Consider the following 16,430-nt stretch of genomic DNA (forward strand, 5'->3'; position numbering starts at 1 on the left):
CCACGCTGCTGGTATAGCCCAAACGTCTCTAACGTATCCCACGACTTTGTACTCTGGCCCCTGTCTCTGCCTCTAGCCCTACATTCTATTATCCCTAACAAGGCCCTACAGACGCCTGGCGCTCCTCCCCCAGGTACCCTTCCTTCACTCAGCTTGCAGCTCAGTTCAGCTCCACTGTCCTGCACGGGGCCTTCTCCAACTTCCCCAAACTGACCTAAGTATTTCCCAGAGCTGCCGTTTGTAACCAGCACATGCCTCTGCCACAGCTACTGCTTAGGGCTTCTGTCTCCTACTTCTGACTTCCTTATGGGCAGCACAGTGTTGAGCTCTGTAAATCCTCAGTGAAGAGGCTTAGACAATGGGACAGTCCATTAAAAAACCCTACTGAGAAGTGGAAACTGAAGCGCAGTGAGTTAAAGCCCCCTCTTAGGACGCCCACATGCTGAATCAAGAGTCCCAGTCTGAGTTCTGGCTACTCTACTTCTGACCCAGGCTCCTGCTGCCGCACCTGGAAGCAGCAGGCAATGACTCAAGTGCCTGAATGCCTGCCGCCCGTGTGCAAGCCCCGATGGAGTGCCTGCCTAGGCCTGACCTAACCCTGGCTGTCGGCATTTGGGAGTGAACCAGTGGGTGGAAGCTCTCCCCCAGCCCCCACCCCATCACTCTACCTTCTAAATAAATAAGTTAAAAAAAAAAAAAAAACTTGAAATGAGAAGTCATAAAATTCTACCAGGAGCCCTGACTTTGACCAAATGAGCAAGCAGTGAGCCTGAGACAGCACGCATGATGCCAGTCACCTGGAGCTCCACAGCTTTCCTGGGCAACATGGAAAGGCCGTCTCGGGGGGTGGGCAATGGGCACAATGATTGACCCCCCCCGGACACCCTCATCCTGTATCAGAGTACCTGGGCTGGAGGGATGGCTGCACTGCCAGTTCCAGCTTCGTACTAATTCGCATCCTGGGAGGCAGCAGGTGATGGCTCAAGCACTTGGTTCCCTGTCACTCACGTGGGAGACCAAGAGTACGTTCTAGGCCCCCAGTTTTGGCCTGACCCCGCCCTCACTGCTGCAGAGGGAACCAGCAGCTGGGAGCTTTCCTTTTCTCCTTGTCTCCATCTCTCTTTCAGTGTCTCTCAAATAATTTATTTTTAAGGCAACCATTATTATGCTCCTGAGTCCCTAACCTAGGGCAGATTACGAAGCCTGGTTCTAAAAAGCTAAGGTTACAAGGTGAGGCATCTGCAGGATTTAACGCTGTTGACGATGGCTTCGCTACATACAATGCTCAAGAAAGCTGAGATCTTTCTGGAAGAAGGATACATAGCTTTCAGCAGTTCTCAGAGGACATTATGACTTTAAAATTGATGTAAATTGATTATTTATTTATTTATTTTTTGACAGGCAGAGTGGACAGTGAGAGAGAGAAACAGAGAGAAAGGTCTTCCTTTGCTGTTGGTTCACCCTCCAATGGCCGCCGTGGCTGATGCGCTGCGGCCGGCGCACCGCGCCAATCCGATGGCAGGAGCCAGGTGCTTCTCCTGGTCTCCCATGGGGTGCAGGGCCCAAGCACTTGGGCCATCCTCCACTGCACTCCCTGGCCACAGCAGAGAGCTGGCCTGGAAGAGGGGCAACCGGGACAGAATCCGGTGCCCCGACCAAGACTAGAACCCGGTATGCCGGCACCGCAAGGTGGAGGATTAGCCTAGTGAGCCGCGGCGCTGGCCTGAAATTGATGTAAATTGAACAAACATAGCCTGAAAGTATTTAAGTGCCCATCATTTATCATTTTTTGATATCTCTATGCAAATTATAAAAACCCACTTTCGGCCGGTGCTGTGGCTCACTTGGCTAATCCTCCACCTGCGGCGCCGGCACCTCGGGTTCTAGTCCCGGTCGGGGTGCCGGGTACTAGTCCCAGTTGCTCCTCTTCCAGTCCAGTTCTCTGCTGTGGCCCAGGAGGGCAGCAGAGGATAGCCCAAGTGCTTGGGTCTCTGCACCCGCATGGGAGACTGGGAGGAAGTACCCAGCTCCTGCCTTCGGATCAGCGCAGCGCCAGCCGTGGTGGCCATTACGGGAGTGAACCAACAGAAGGAAGACCTTTCTCTCTCACTGTCTATAACTCTCTCCCTGTCTCTCTCTCACTGTCTAACTCTGCCTGGCAAAAAAAAACCAAAAAACAGAAAAAAAAAAAAAACCACACTTTCCTAACACCATACTATAGCTCAGTCTTAACCATGGGAAAACAGATCAGTGATGGCGTGCCCCAAACACAGCCACAACCTGGAATGTAAAGCACACACCTGTTCCTGCCTTGTGTTTGTGAGACAAACAGGGAAATCCACAACCACAGCTGACCCAGGGCAGCTCCAGCCACCACAGGACTGGAAAGGCAGGCTTTCAGGACACACAGTAAAAAGATGGCACTAAATAACGTACCAAGGAAAAGATAAGCATGGCACTGCGAGAGTTTTTTGTGTTTTCTTTTGCAGAAGATGCTATGAAATGAGTATAAAGGGTACCGGACAGGAAATGCCTCTGAATAGAAATGAAAAAACACATACCTTGTCCAGTCACATACGTGGACCAAGAACTGCTGCTGCAGAAAAGTCACATACCTGGGCAGGCTGGGGCCACCTAAACACTTAAGTCACATACCTGGGCATGCTGGGGCTACTGTGAACACGTAAGTCACATACCTGGGAGGGCTAGGGCCACCACGGACTCAGAAGTCACACACCTGGGTATGCTGGGGCTACTGTAAACATGTAAGTCATATAACTGGGCATGCTGGAGCTACAATGAACATGTAAGTCACACACCTGGCCACGCTGGGGCTCCTTTGAACACCTAAGTCACACTCCTGGCCACACTGGGGCTACTGTAAACATGCAAGTCACATAACTGGGCATGCTGGAGCTACAATGAACATGTAAGTCACACACCTGGCCACGCTGGGGCTCCTGTGAACACGTAAGTCGCATACTTGGACACACTGGGGCTACTGTGAACATGTATGTCACACACCTGGGCATGAGGAGCTACCGTGAACCTGTAAGCTCCAAAGCTGCCTCATCCTTCCATGTGCTCCCAGTCAGTGCTCCGGGCGTCTACACGTCTTCTGACACTACTCTGCACGCTCAGACCTCTCGCACACACACCTGGAGACTAAACCAGACCCTTCCAGTAAGAACCATCTCTTCCCACGAGACCTACAGCCTCGCTGTTTCTGCTCTGGTAAAGGGGGTTCCCTCACCTCTCACCTCTCACCACCTGTGCTGAGACCCACACCCTGCCTCCTGCAGGCGGCCCCGCCTCACACTCTAAACATGAATCCACAGTGCTCCCCTGGGAGGAGCTTCTGAAAGAACTGACCGTGTCCTCCACTTCCTGCCTCCCGACTCCCAGCCGCTCCTCCGGCTGGGACACACGGGCTTGCCGGCCCGGCACTCGGCGAGGCACACTTGGTGGGAACCATCAGCAGCCTTTTCGCTCAATCCTAGACGGCCATGGTGGACGCCAGTCACGTTCCTCCTCCCTTCTGAACCTGGGCCCCAAAGAGCCAGCTGCCCCTCCCCATTTAGGAGGGGAAGACACACGTTTCAACCTCAGAGCCCCTGGACAGGGGCTCACCCCAGATCCTGCCGCCTCTGGCCTCTAGACTCCCAGCCCTCAGCTCTGCCACTGAGGACTCCTGTCCAGTGACCACTCCTTCCCCATCCAGCAAGAGCCTTCCACCTGCTTCTCTGCCCTGGACTTCCTGGGCCACAGAACCGTGGGGAGCCACAGGCAGGGGGGCTGACACCCTGCCTCTCCAGCTTGAGACCCAAGCCGCACTGTGTTCTTCAGGAGTAAACTCAAGCTCCCGGGGTACTAACCAGCCCGCCCACCTCACCACCTCCAGGCGCAGCCCGCTGAAGCTCTGCCTACACTGCAGACAGGCCATGGCCTCTGCCTTCCAGTCGCAAGGCCTTCACAGCCCGTGACCTACGCAGGACACTCTTGTCTCTCCACACCTCTCTACCCAACTCCTATACAACCCCTAGGCCTTGGCTCAGATGCCAGCTCCCCGAGATGGAATGTGCCCGGCACCTGCCCACAGGTGTCTCTGTGTGTCCCCATCAACACTGCTTTCTCTCTGCCTGGGACCTTTGTCTTTCCCAGGAAACTGCCATCAGCAGGCAGGCAGGGGGTGTGTCTGTTTTACTCCCTGATGTGTCCACAGAAGCTGGCACGGCGCCTGGCACATCCAGGGCCCTCTGGAAGCACTTGTGAATGGTAGGCAATAAATAAGCCTTACAAGGTTTGCATAGAGAAATATGCCCAGCGTAAATGAGCCAAGTTTCAAAACACACTACTACCAGAAGACAGATGTACGAAGACATACAGAGGTGCGAAAGGTATGTGTTCCAGGAAAGGAAGTCCTGTGGGTAATCACACATCTGCTGGGCACCGTAACGGGCGGTGGCTTCTCACAAACACCCACGTCCAGCCCAGGAGAGCGAGCAAGACTTCCGTCACCGCCTGCTCAGTCATCATTTAGTCCCATCTTGTGCGTGGAGTCTTCTGTTTGAGGAGGGGCTCTAATTCTGGACAGGACTGGCCCATTCAAGAAGTGTCCATCAAATTATTACCTCCCGCTCCCAGCCTTGCCAAGAGGAGACCTAGGGGTTCAAAGAGCAAAGTGGAACGGCACACCAAAGTTTACGCATGCCAGCACAGGGGTCTGGCCCGACGAGGGCTTGACAACCCATTCGGCAGAAGGCACTCTCAGAGCTAGCTGCGGCACAGAGAGCCAGGGACAAGGGCCACCCTCTTTTATCACCAGGAGATGGGAAACAAATGTGCTGAGGATGGAGCCACTTCCCTGCCCCCTATTCATGTGCTGAAGCCCTAACTGTTCGGAGGGAAGCATGCAGGAGGTGATGGGGTGCAGATGAGGCTGTGAGGAGGGGGGCCTCAGGCTGGGATCAGGGCTCTTCCAAGAAGAGACAGAGCTCATGCTCTCTCCCTCTCCCTCCCCACCAGCCACGTAGGACACTGCGAGAAGGTGGTTGCTTCCACACAAGCCAGGAAGACAGCCCCCACCAGAAACTGGGCATGTTGGGACCTTCACCACGGGCCTCCAGCTCCCAGGCTGAGAGACAGTCAGCACCTGCAGCTTGGCCAGCCCCTCGGCGGCACTGTGTCACGGCAGCCCAGCTAACGGACACCACATCACACTTAACGGTTGGGGATTCCACATATTGGTTCCAATTCCATCTTGACTCAATAACATTATCTTTAAGTTAAAGAACACTGAACGCTGGTTTTGAGTTTCATTTGTTATCTCCTATCTTTCAGAAAACAACTGTGGAAAATGAAAAACAGTAAAATGGAAGCATGAAGTCATAAACAGGCATAGAGTAGGCCCACTAGAACACATGATCATTCTAGCAAAAACGGAATAAAAGATACTTACCACCACCAAGAATGCAAGAATCCTGGTGGTTCCCCCAATGTGATGTTTTTTTCCCATCTTATCTAAAATGAATAAAAGAGATATTAAATACTTTCCTAATACTTTTTTCCATACATATTACAAAGCAATGATTTTTTCCATCTAAAACATTACGGCATTATTTCAGTTTTTCATCATTTTCACATTATTCTTTATTCAAGTCTTCCAAATACTCACTGTACACAGTGATGTGTGGACTGGACCAGCCAATGAGCTTTCCACTGTGCCAGTCACAGCTAAGCTCTCACCGCTTAGCGCCAAATCCAGCTTCAGCGTCCTTGGAGATGCTGAGGCTGGGTATGTGTCTACTGCATGGTCCTTGGTTAAACGGCTTTCTTTTAGGTCCAGAAGGACGTGGGCCGTCAGCCTGACCACTCCCAGCTGCTGGGTCCACCCAAGCAGCCACTGCTCACTCCAGGGCCACCCGCTGGGTCCACTCCATCTTGTCCCAGACAACCAGAGCCAGCGTCTCCAGGCCCCACACAAGACCAACCCTGTGGGGCAAACCCCTGCCCAAAGGCCTGAAGCCAGGCTCTCCATGGCATCGTGGAACCAGGAGGGGCCCCCGCAGGCAGCTCCCTCTCCTTCGAGATCCAGGACTCAGTTCTGTGAGGTTTCTCCCTGAAAGTTTAGAATAACCACAACTGCCTCCCAGTGGGCCCCCAGACTTAAGGACTGTGTATGACAATCATTGATTTCATAACTCTGGGTTTCCTTTTTGCCTTTTTTTTTAAAAAAAAAAAAAAAACTAACCATTTTCTACATTACATTCTGTTGAAAGACTTAAAGTGGTTTAAACATTTTTTTTCTAATTTACACATGAAAACTGTACCTACATATGGGATACTATGTGATGTTCAGATGCACGTATACACTGTGTAATGTTCAAAACCAGGTAAGTTTTAGTATACCATTCTCTCAAACATTCACTGTTTCTTGGTGGTGGAAACAACATCCTTGCATCTAGCGTTTTGGAAACATGCAATGTATTATCATTACCCATGGTCCCCTACTGTGCCACAGAAAAGCAGGACTTCTTTCTCCCAGTTAGCTGTATTTCAGTACTCGTTAACCAAACTTTCTGCTTCCCTCTCTCCTCCCTATTCTCCCCAGCCTCTGGTAACCCCTTTATTCTACTTTATTCTGCTCTCAACTTTCATGGGATCTACTTTTTAGCCTCCACAGGGGAGTGAGATCACATGGTGGCTGTTTTTCTGTGCTTGGCTTATTTCACGGAACGCAGTGTCTTCGGGTTCCACCACCCACGTGTTCACAGATGACGGAGTCATTCCTGTCTAAGGCTGAGTGGCATTCGTCACACTGTCTTCCCTGGATCCTGCATCTGTCCATCAGTTGATGGGCATGGAGGCTGATTCCACGGCTTGGCTCTCGTAGACTGCGCTGCGATGGACATGGGAGGGCAGATGTCTCAGGGTGTGCTTTAAAGCAGCGTGTCTGCATCCTGAGTGTGTACCGCTACCCCTCAGCCCCTCAGAAAACGATAATGCTGAAGTGTGCTCCTTTTACTGACCAAAGGATGGGTACAAACTTCAGCTTGACTGCATTCTGGTTGTGTAATTCAGGGGTGGCTGAAGTGATGTAAATCTTCTATCCGCAGTGTCACAAACTTCTATAAACTGGTGCCAATTATACTTACCCATCCCATCCAGCTGCTGTGAGTACCTGAAAATCCCTTCACAGAGCGACTGAGACATTTGTGTGTGACAACCATTAGCCACCACTATTTTTCCTTTGCCTACAAGACCATCCATCTACCAGTGTACTCCATCATCACTGCTCCAGAACATTCCAGTGAAATTCCACAGGCAAGTATTCAAGTATTCAGGGGTGGCCGGGAAATTTTAGCTTACTAATCGGAAAAGTATAAAGTACCTTCATGGAAGGCAGACATATAACTAGAAAAAAAATAACCAGAGTCGGAACTCAGAAAGAATCACCTGGACTCCTGGTTTAAATGGGAAGAGTAAAAATTAATCATTTGAACAGGAAAATTGAGCTTCTCTTTACTTAAAATCATTTGGGAATTAGTATTCTGTTCAAGTGATATCATACAGACCAAATTCAGGCAACCATTAAAAGAGAACTCAACTTTGGAATCTTTTTAAATTTAAATTTTATTTATTTATCTTAAACAGGAGGTATTTCAGGTTCTTAACATCACTCTGAACATCAGGTGTCACCACGGGCCCAGAAATGGAGACAGACTGGGCGTAACACGTAGATTGGCAATTATACCCAAAGGATTAAACTTCTGAATATACTCCTGATTTGAGGGATGGGACCATGCAGGCACACATCTTTCACAGAGTAAGAATTAAAATGACAGTGAGGCTGATGTCACATAGCTTGTATTTATAAGATTATACTTTACTAGAATACAAATTTTAAATGAGATGACTATTAAAAATGAATCAGTAGTTGCTAAATACTTTTATTTTTTGTAAAGATTTATTTATTTTGAAAGATTTACAGAAAGAGAGGGAGAGACACAGAGAGATCTTTCACCCACTGGTTTACTCCCTCGATGGCCACAATGGCCAGGGTTGGGCTAGACCAAAGCCAGGGGCCAGGAGCTTCCTTCGGATCTCACATGCGGGGGGGGCAGCGGCCCAAGAACTTGAGCCATCTTCCGCTGCTTTCCCAGGCCATTAGCAGGAAGCTGGATTGAAATCGGGGCAGCTGGAAAACAAACAAGTACCCCAAAGGGGTGCTGGCATTGCAGGCAGTGGCCTTATCCACTACACCACAATGCCAGCCTCTTGGCTAAATACCTTTTACAAAGTAAACTGAGAAATCAGAAATCCAGATGCGTATTTATGTGGTGGCTTTAGCAGGAAATACAAAACATAAAAGTCCATTCCTTCAGAGAGCTGACTGCTTAGTGGAGAAGACAGGCCATAAACAAACAAACAAGCTGTGCTTACTGGAGGGTGACAAATGCTGTGCAGGGCCATCCAGCAGTGAGGGGACAGAGGAACAGGAAACCGTGAAGTCAAGTCACACTTAAAAACTGATCCAGGAAGGCCTCAGAAACTACCTTGGAAACCAGGTAAAGACCTCAGTGGTGGGGTTTAACAATAATTTTTTTCTCAATATCCCAAGTCAACAAGGCAGGCTCAGGGGCCCTTTGAAAAGCAGTGAACAAATAGAATTGTTGATTTCAGAAAAACTCAAGGAATTCATTCTATCATCACCCATAAAAGAAATCAGTTATCCCAAAAGGACTCAAAAATAATTTTCAATCTTACAAATAGGAGCTTTAAAAGCACCCTTGGATTTGCAAACACCAAAGACAAAAAGAACTTCTTTAAGAAAGAGACGGGAAAACTTACATGCCACTTAAGTCCCTGAAACCGGTTGCATTTTTTGGATTTTTTAAGTACATAAAATGTGAATCAATGGGAACCTTGAGGTATACAAGTAAACTGGCCTCCAGTCACAAATTTTCTAGAAATTAGAAATATGACAGCCATTTTAAAAAAGAGCTAAAAGGAAAAATTCCAGAAGCTAATGTGCTTGAACTTAGACTAAATATAAGAAGAAGAGAACATGCTGTATAATTGTAAGCTAGATCCTAACTTGAATCATCCTAAGTGGTTACACAAATAATCTGCATATCTATGGCAACTTTGATTGAAAGTTAGTTGATCCACATTTTATCATCTTGGGTCACAATAAAGAAGAGTATTTAGGGACTGACTTATGAGAAGTAAGAGTCTGATGGCTTATTAAAGGTTTAATTCAGTCAAAAACCTGCCTCATCCTCGCCTCACTCTTTCCTCTAGCCATAGTGCCGGCCGATGTCTTCCTGGAAGGGTACGGGAGGAGGACCTGGCCGGGGTGCGCCACACCCACTAACGCCCCCTACCACTGGGCTCACCCTCACCCCGTGAGCAGCACGTTCTTCCATTGAGTGTCCCGATACCTCACCTCGGTTCATCCTGACTTCACAGAACATAAAATAAAGCCGAGTTTCAGAACGCATTGCTGCCCTCCATGAAAAGAAGGGCGTGAGATGACTCCTGGAGGGACCAACGCGACACGCGGTGGCCTCCACACCGAGGTGTGCCTGGCAGCCGGAGGAGCAGCCCACAGGCCCCGCGGCATCGAGTCAGTTCCCCAGCCTCTCTCTCTGCACGTCCACGGCGTCTCTGCCGATCTATTTGCCAGCTATTTCAGCAAAGTGCTCCGGGAACCTCCCTATGTGGCTTAGTCGTGGGGAGGCAGCCTGAAGGTACCCTGTGCGGAGACTAAACAGTCTCACATCTTATTCTTTGTCAGAGACACTCAAACTGCCTTGCACACACCCGCGTGGTAGTGGGCAGGGGCCATCTTTCCCACTCTAAACACACGTCTGTGCCACAGTAGTCAGGACCGGGGCCCTTCGCTGTGCACCGGACACAAAGGCTGGATGAACAACACTTCAGGATGTTTCAAGTTCTCCCCAAAGCAGAGATGGCTCCACCAGGAGTGTGTTTCCATAAAGACTCACACCACTGCCTCCACACCACCGCAGCTCTGGAGGCGACTTGTTGACAGAAACCACCAAGCAGTGCTCAGGGAAAGGCAAAGCAGAACCCTGGAGGACAGAAAACCAAACCACGCTCACGCAGCCCAGTCAGGAAAACAGGAAGGAACAACCCGAGACACACTCGCCAACAGGGCAAGCGGAGCGAATTCTGCGGCCTGTGTGGACGGACGAGTGCAGTCACTAAGAAGATGAGACAGGTCCACGTGGAAAGAGGGCCGTGCTCTCTTGCTTTTCAAGCAGGGGATGGGAAGGCGAGAAGAAATATTTACTGTGAAACCTCTCCTGTTTGAGGATAAAAAAATGGTGTGTGTGTGTGTGTGTGTGTGTGTGTGTATTGAAAAAAATCATGCTAAATTTATGATTATCTGGAAAAACGCACAGGTGCCTTTCATTCTAAAGTGATACTAATCTATGTAGTTTAGCATTCTTTAAGGAAATGCATTAATGATGGGTGGAGGTGAGGAGTGACAGAAAATGCCCCTAAGTGCCAACAGTCCCTTGGGACAGGATTTCTCCACACTTGTGAAGAGTATTTTCAGCTGAACTGACTTTTTGTGGGCCTCAGGGCTGTTCAGGTGTTTGGGTGGCATCCAGGCCAACAACTTCCCTCTCTATTCCAGCCCTCCCTCTTCCATGATCCCAGCCCCATGGGTATTTCCCTAGTCTTGAGCTTTCTGCTCAGTTATCGATCACTCTTCCTCCATCATCTGACCAGCCAGAGGCTCTATCCTCCCACCGTCTCCTGCGGAAGTATGGCCGTTTTCCACTGCCCTCCTCCTCACTGCAAGGCCTGGTCTGTGATCACACTTTCTTTATCCTATGACGGAGCAAGTTCAACATTTCTATACAAAGATCCAAACACTGAATCATGGGCAGAGGTATCTAGAAAGGGGTTAAACATGCCATGTAGCATAATTATAAATGAAGTAATATGTGACATAGCAATCCTTCTACTCAGCATTCATCCCATAAAGATGATCAGGTATATAAAATTATTAATTCTTTCATGCATATATGGAACTATTTTCATTGAAGTATTGTTTTATAATTGCAAACAGGGCCAGCGCTGTGGCACAGCAGTTAAAGCCGCTGCCTGCAATGCTGGCATCCCTTAGGGGTGCCCGTTTGTGTCCCGGCTACACCACTTTTGATCCAGTTCCCTGCTAAAGCTGTGGGAAAAGCAGCAGAAGATGACGTAACTGTCTGGGCCCCTGCCACCCACCGGGAGACCTGGATGAAGCTCCTGGCTCCTGGCTTTGGCCTGGCTCAGTCTTGGCCATTGCAGCAATCTGGGGAGTGAACCAGCGCATGTAAGATCTCTCTCTGTGTCTTTCCCTCTCTCTGTGTAACTCTTTCATATAAATAAATGAATCTTCTAAAAAGCAAATACTGGAAAAAAAAAAACTAAATGTTCATCAGTAGGGGATTGATGAAATATATCACAACACATTTCACAGAGTGAAATACTCTACAACCATAAAAAGAGAATTAAGACATTTTGCGAACCAATATGGCCCAATTTCCAAAACTTAACAAGTGAAACAAAAAAATGAAAGCACAGAACAGTGTGTAATAAGCTAACATTTGTACCAAGAAAAAACGATACACAAGAGTGCACACACACACACACACACACACACACCTGTTCAGCTTTTCATCCTGTGGGCACCTGACCAGGCCCACCAGTCACTTGCCCGCTCTCTCTGTGCCACACCCCTTTCTCTACTCCATGCTATGCTCCGGGATTAGACTCTGAAATCATACTTCCTAGCCTCCTTGCCAGCTGGCTTCCTGCTAAGTTCTGCCATCAGGGACACTAGCAGAAGATCAAAAGGCCAGAGGAAGAAGAGAGGCTTCCAGCCCCGGCTTCGAGAGTGACGCAGGAGCGGCAGCGGGGTGGGGCAGTCCTGACGTCAGCAGCCCCTGGTGGGAGATGGCCCCCTGGAGCAGGACCTTCGGCAGGTCCAAATCCCCGAGCACAGCAGCAGCTGTGGCGCTCAAGGCCCTCCCCCTTTCAGAGTAGTCCTAAATCTACCCATGCATGTTAATCGATATTTAAAATAGAATTTCAATACCATGAAAAGATAAAACCAGTTCCTATGTTAAGAAGCATGCCTGCATACCTACGTGTAGGTTTGTTACCAAATAAGACTGCTGAGACTTCTATCCATGGTTCCCACTAATTTTCTAAAATCTCTGTGAAGTATGGGTGCGTCTATATGCCAAGCCAAATGTAGAGAAAGAACTGAAAGAGGCTGTTATATCTGAAGTCAAAACATTAAAGCCAACAGACATGCAGCTGGAGTTGGCCAGGACACCAGCAGTGGTAAGTCAAGGGGCACCAGCCGGGTCCCAAGTGCCCGACACTCAGCACGCAGCACAGACTAGATCCCAGAATGCTCTGCTGTGGGAGGGAAGGAGCCTCTTGAAGAGAACTCCCTTCCACCCAGGTAGACCCACACAGCTTTTCGGGATTTTGGTTTTTAATCTTTTGACCCAGAAAGACAGAGGCTACTAGGAGTGCTATGAAGTGGAAGGACTGCACCCTGGAAAACCAACACCCCACATTCTACATAACAAGACTGTGGGATCTCTGTGATCTCTAAGGGGTCACAGAGGACGCCAGGAGTCCACAACAGCACCCATGGAAAACGGCCAGTGGAAATCCCCTGGGGCAACACGGAGTTATGGCGGCTGTTGGGTGCAACACCTGAGCTAAGGCTGTTGCCACACCGTTCCCTGCTTTATCCCTCCAGTCACCCCTGGCCTGCAGGAACAACCTTTAATGCAAAGAGCAGTGAGGTGGGAGAGCTGTGAAGGGAACAAGAAATCAGAGCGGGGCTGGGATCCTCAGGGCAGGGAGAAATTTCCCACTTGGCCCTGGGAGACTCCAAGATTCTGGAGAGGACTTGAGGTAACTCACACTGTCAGGGACGGGGGCCGGTGACACCCAAAGACAGGGACAAGACAGAAAAAAAATGGTTGAGAATTTGAAAAATAGCAACGTGGAGCACATGTGACCTGCCAGGCACTGTCCTAACCATTCCATCGAAACCACAGCACAACTCTCAAGTGCCACGAGGACTGTTTCCTTCTACACCGAAGGGAAAGGAAGTAAATGAGATTTAGGACACAACTGAAACCCAGGCGTCTGCACCAAGCGGCTCCTTTTACACGGTGTGGGTTAGGAGATACTCAACTGTCACATCTCTCTTTGCATAGACTGGGGCCGTCCAAGGCCCTGCCAAAGCAACGGCAGGCAGGACTAGAGAGTCAATAAATCTACAGCAGGCTAATTACTAAGCTGATAATTTTGCACGCCCTGCAGACGATGTTATACACATGCAAACGGCAGCTGGCAGAAGAAAGGCCCCCCCAGTCCTGGTACAGATGGATGGGAGACACAGAATTCTGGAGCCCATGGTGTCTCACAGCTCAGCATCCTTGATCAGTCTACAGAAGAGGTCCCCTTGACGTTCTTCTGCTTCCATTTCAAGCTACCTTGCTTGCTACTAACATATGGCAAATAAGGACTGGGAATACAATATAAAAGTAGAAAAATTTTAAGAAAGGAGGAAAATTTAGAATCACTGCAAGGCTCTAAATCTTAATTGCATTTGTTAAGATCAACACTCATTCCGAGGCATGAATACCATGCAAGGTTGGAGGAAAAAGCAGGAATTATCTTTCTATAACAAAACAATACGACCGAAAAAGGATAGTTTCTAAAGAATCCAAACTCATAAACATTGGCACTGACCTGGAAAAACCCTCAGCTTCTGTCTGTGGGCACTGAGTGCTGAAGAATAAAGAAAACAGAGAAGGGCTTCGAGCATATTTCTAAAGGAGATGGTTTTCTCCACGTGGGTCTAAGAAAATGAAGTCGCACAAGCTATATTTAAGATTTGGATAGTGGTTTAAAATCTATCACGAATCTGAGATCACACTCAGCTAGTTAATACACTGAGCTAGTTAATACAACCTAGTTAGAAAAATGTGTCGATGTCAACTGGTAGTCCAATGCTATCCTTTTTTAATTAAGAAAAGCCGCGGCTGCTAATAATGGGCGTGTCCTCCCTCCACTCTTCTGACAGACAGCAGACACCATCAGCAGCCCCGTTCTCTCACGGCCCAGGTAGAGGCACTTTTAGAAAGCTTGTGCTCATATCTTTCCCGTACACTTAATGCCTAGGGTTTCCATTCTGCCTTCTCCCAGCTTCGACCATGAGAATAAGCCCTTACAAAAGAAAGGTAAGAGCTCATTAAAGCAACAGTCATGCCTACTGTCAGTCATCCTAAGGAAAAATGCACAAACTGGAAGAAGTATTCTACTTTGCCTGGAACCAAGATGAGAACGCTGGAGATTTAGACATCTGCTTCAATAACTTCCTTTTTATCACAGTAACCATCCCAAATAAGCAGGTCTCCCTATGCTGGGTTTCCTGTGTAACACTCTTAATTAGGTAAAAACTTGGACACAGTCTAAGGAAGATTTAGATAAAATGATCCTTGATCATTAAAACAAATTAAGAAGTCATCCTACAACAAGCAGCCTTAAACTTGCCACATGAACCAAGTGAAACAGAGCATGAGCAACCCACCGTGGGGCACTGAGCTCTAGCACACTGTGTCCTCTCGTCCGCTGTCCACGGTCATGGGAAAGATCACACAGACACCAAAGCACAAACCTAATGACGTCATTCTTGGACATCTTAAAGGCTCCCCTGCCTCTGAAGAAAAGAAGTCCACACTCCTGGGCCATGCAGAAGTTCCTACAGAGGGCCCCAACAGAATGTACCGAAGGCTTAGAGGGATGAAGCCTTGGAAAGCCTCTCTCAGAAAGCCACTGCTGAGCCAGTCAGGCAGGGGAGGGCAGGAGTGTGCTGGCAGAAGGAGTGCACTACTGGGCAAACCCAATGCAGACAGTACAGAACCCACAACACCCGGGAGCAGACAGCAAGCCACGGACACCGAACCCACTGAGACCATCAGGAACGCTAGGGAACACGCTCAGCCAGGACCCTCGCAAAGCAACCTCCTGGCTTCTCCCTTTAAATTCAGGTAATTTAAGAGACGGTATTTTTTTCTCTTATTTTTAAGTAATTCCACAAATAATACATGTGTTGCTTGTTTTAAAAATCCTACAACTAAGAATAAAATTATCTGGTCTCTTCAACACCCTGACTCCCCAAAACAACACTGTCAGGTATGTTCTTTCTGAACTTTTAACTAAATTTACACTCATAAATACGCACCCACAAAAATATAGAGCATCGCTTAATGTTCATGGTCTTCCATAAAAATGGCACACTTCCCCTTCTTTATTTTATTAGACAGTGTTCTGGAAATCTACCCATGTATGTCCAAATACATCTAAATTAATTTTTGACATCCTGGCATACTTTTGCCTCAATTATTTGAGACATTCCCCTATACTGATTACTTAGGTAATGAGGATGTATTGTTCACATCGCACTCAGGAGTTTGGCAACCTAGACACTGTTGAATAATTCTGAGAGGCACATGCACACATCTCCGGAATCCAGAAGCATTGCGTCTTCCTGGTGACAGTCGTTTGTTTGCAGTTTGATTCTTTTTGTGAAATGGAACCAGACTGATAATGCAGAGAAATCCTCAGTTTTGTATTCCAAATGCAGCAAGAGAAAATATACTTCTCAAAATGTCCGAATCCCTTCTGATATTCTAACTGCATTTCTACCTAATAGCCCTAGAAATTTTGTGTATCTATTTTCCATTGAGCTTGGGGCCTTTGAGTGAAGAATCTAGGTACCTGCTCAAACCACATCACCCATTTGAGTCCAGACACCTGGACTTCCTTACATAAGCAGCGTTTTTCTTTCCTGAAGGTGTTTAGTAACCTCTGTATTTGACATCTTACAACACTGGTAAGAAAATACAGTCCGGCACAGCAGGTTAAGCCACCGCCTACGATGCCGGCATGCCACAGAGTCCTGGTGCATGTTCCAGCTACTCCACTCCTCATACAGCCCCCAGCTAACGTGCAGGGAAAGTAGGGGAAGATGGCCCAAGTGCTACCCATGTGAGATGCAGCACCTGGCTCTCATCTTTGGCCCAGCCCAGCCCCTGGCCTTTGCAGCTAAGGGGGGAGTGAACCAGTGGACAGAAGGTATCTTTCTCACTCTCCCTTTTACTTTCAAATAAATCAGAAAGAAAGGAAGCAAGGAAGGGAGGAACAGAGGGAGGGAGAAGGAAGGAAAAAGAAAAGAGGAAGGAAGGGAGGAAGGAAAGAAAGAGAAAGAAAGAGAGAAAGAGAGAGAGAGAGAACAATCTTGGGAACCCCCAAGGAAACACCACGTTGATCCCATCCATCCAAGATGGTCTGTGATACAATTAAAGATA

General features: G+C 48.3%; 1 protein-coding gene across 18 annotated transcripts in view; it reads right to left on the bottom strand.

The window, feature by feature from the left end:
• SSBP2 (single stranded DNA binding protein 2) overlaps positions 1–16,430 on the bottom strand; it is a 308,220-nt gene that overhangs the window by 192,472 nt on the left and 99,318 nt on the right. For 13 of the 18 annotated variants that reach the window (XM_070056354.1, XM_070056350.1, XM_070056359.1 and 10 more), the window contains exon 3: positions 5,459–5,520. The exons of the other annotated variants lie outside the window; for them this stretch is intronic. Coding sequence is in view for 10 of the 13 variants with exons in the window: in XM_051853643.2 (XP_051709603.1) it covers positions 5,459–5,520 (62 nt within the window). In the remaining 3 variants the exon portion in view is untranslated. The remainder of the gene's footprint in view (positions 1–5,458; positions 5,521–16,430) is intronic. 18 annotated transcript variants of the gene reach the window in all.

This window comes from Oryctolagus cuniculus, chromosome 14 (assembly GCF_964237555.1).
Source record: "Oryctolagus cuniculus chromosome 14, mOryCun1.1, whole genome shotgun sequence".
Taxonomy (NCBI): Eukaryota; Metazoa; Chordata; class Mammalia; order Lagomorpha; family Leporidae; genus Oryctolagus; species Oryctolagus cuniculus.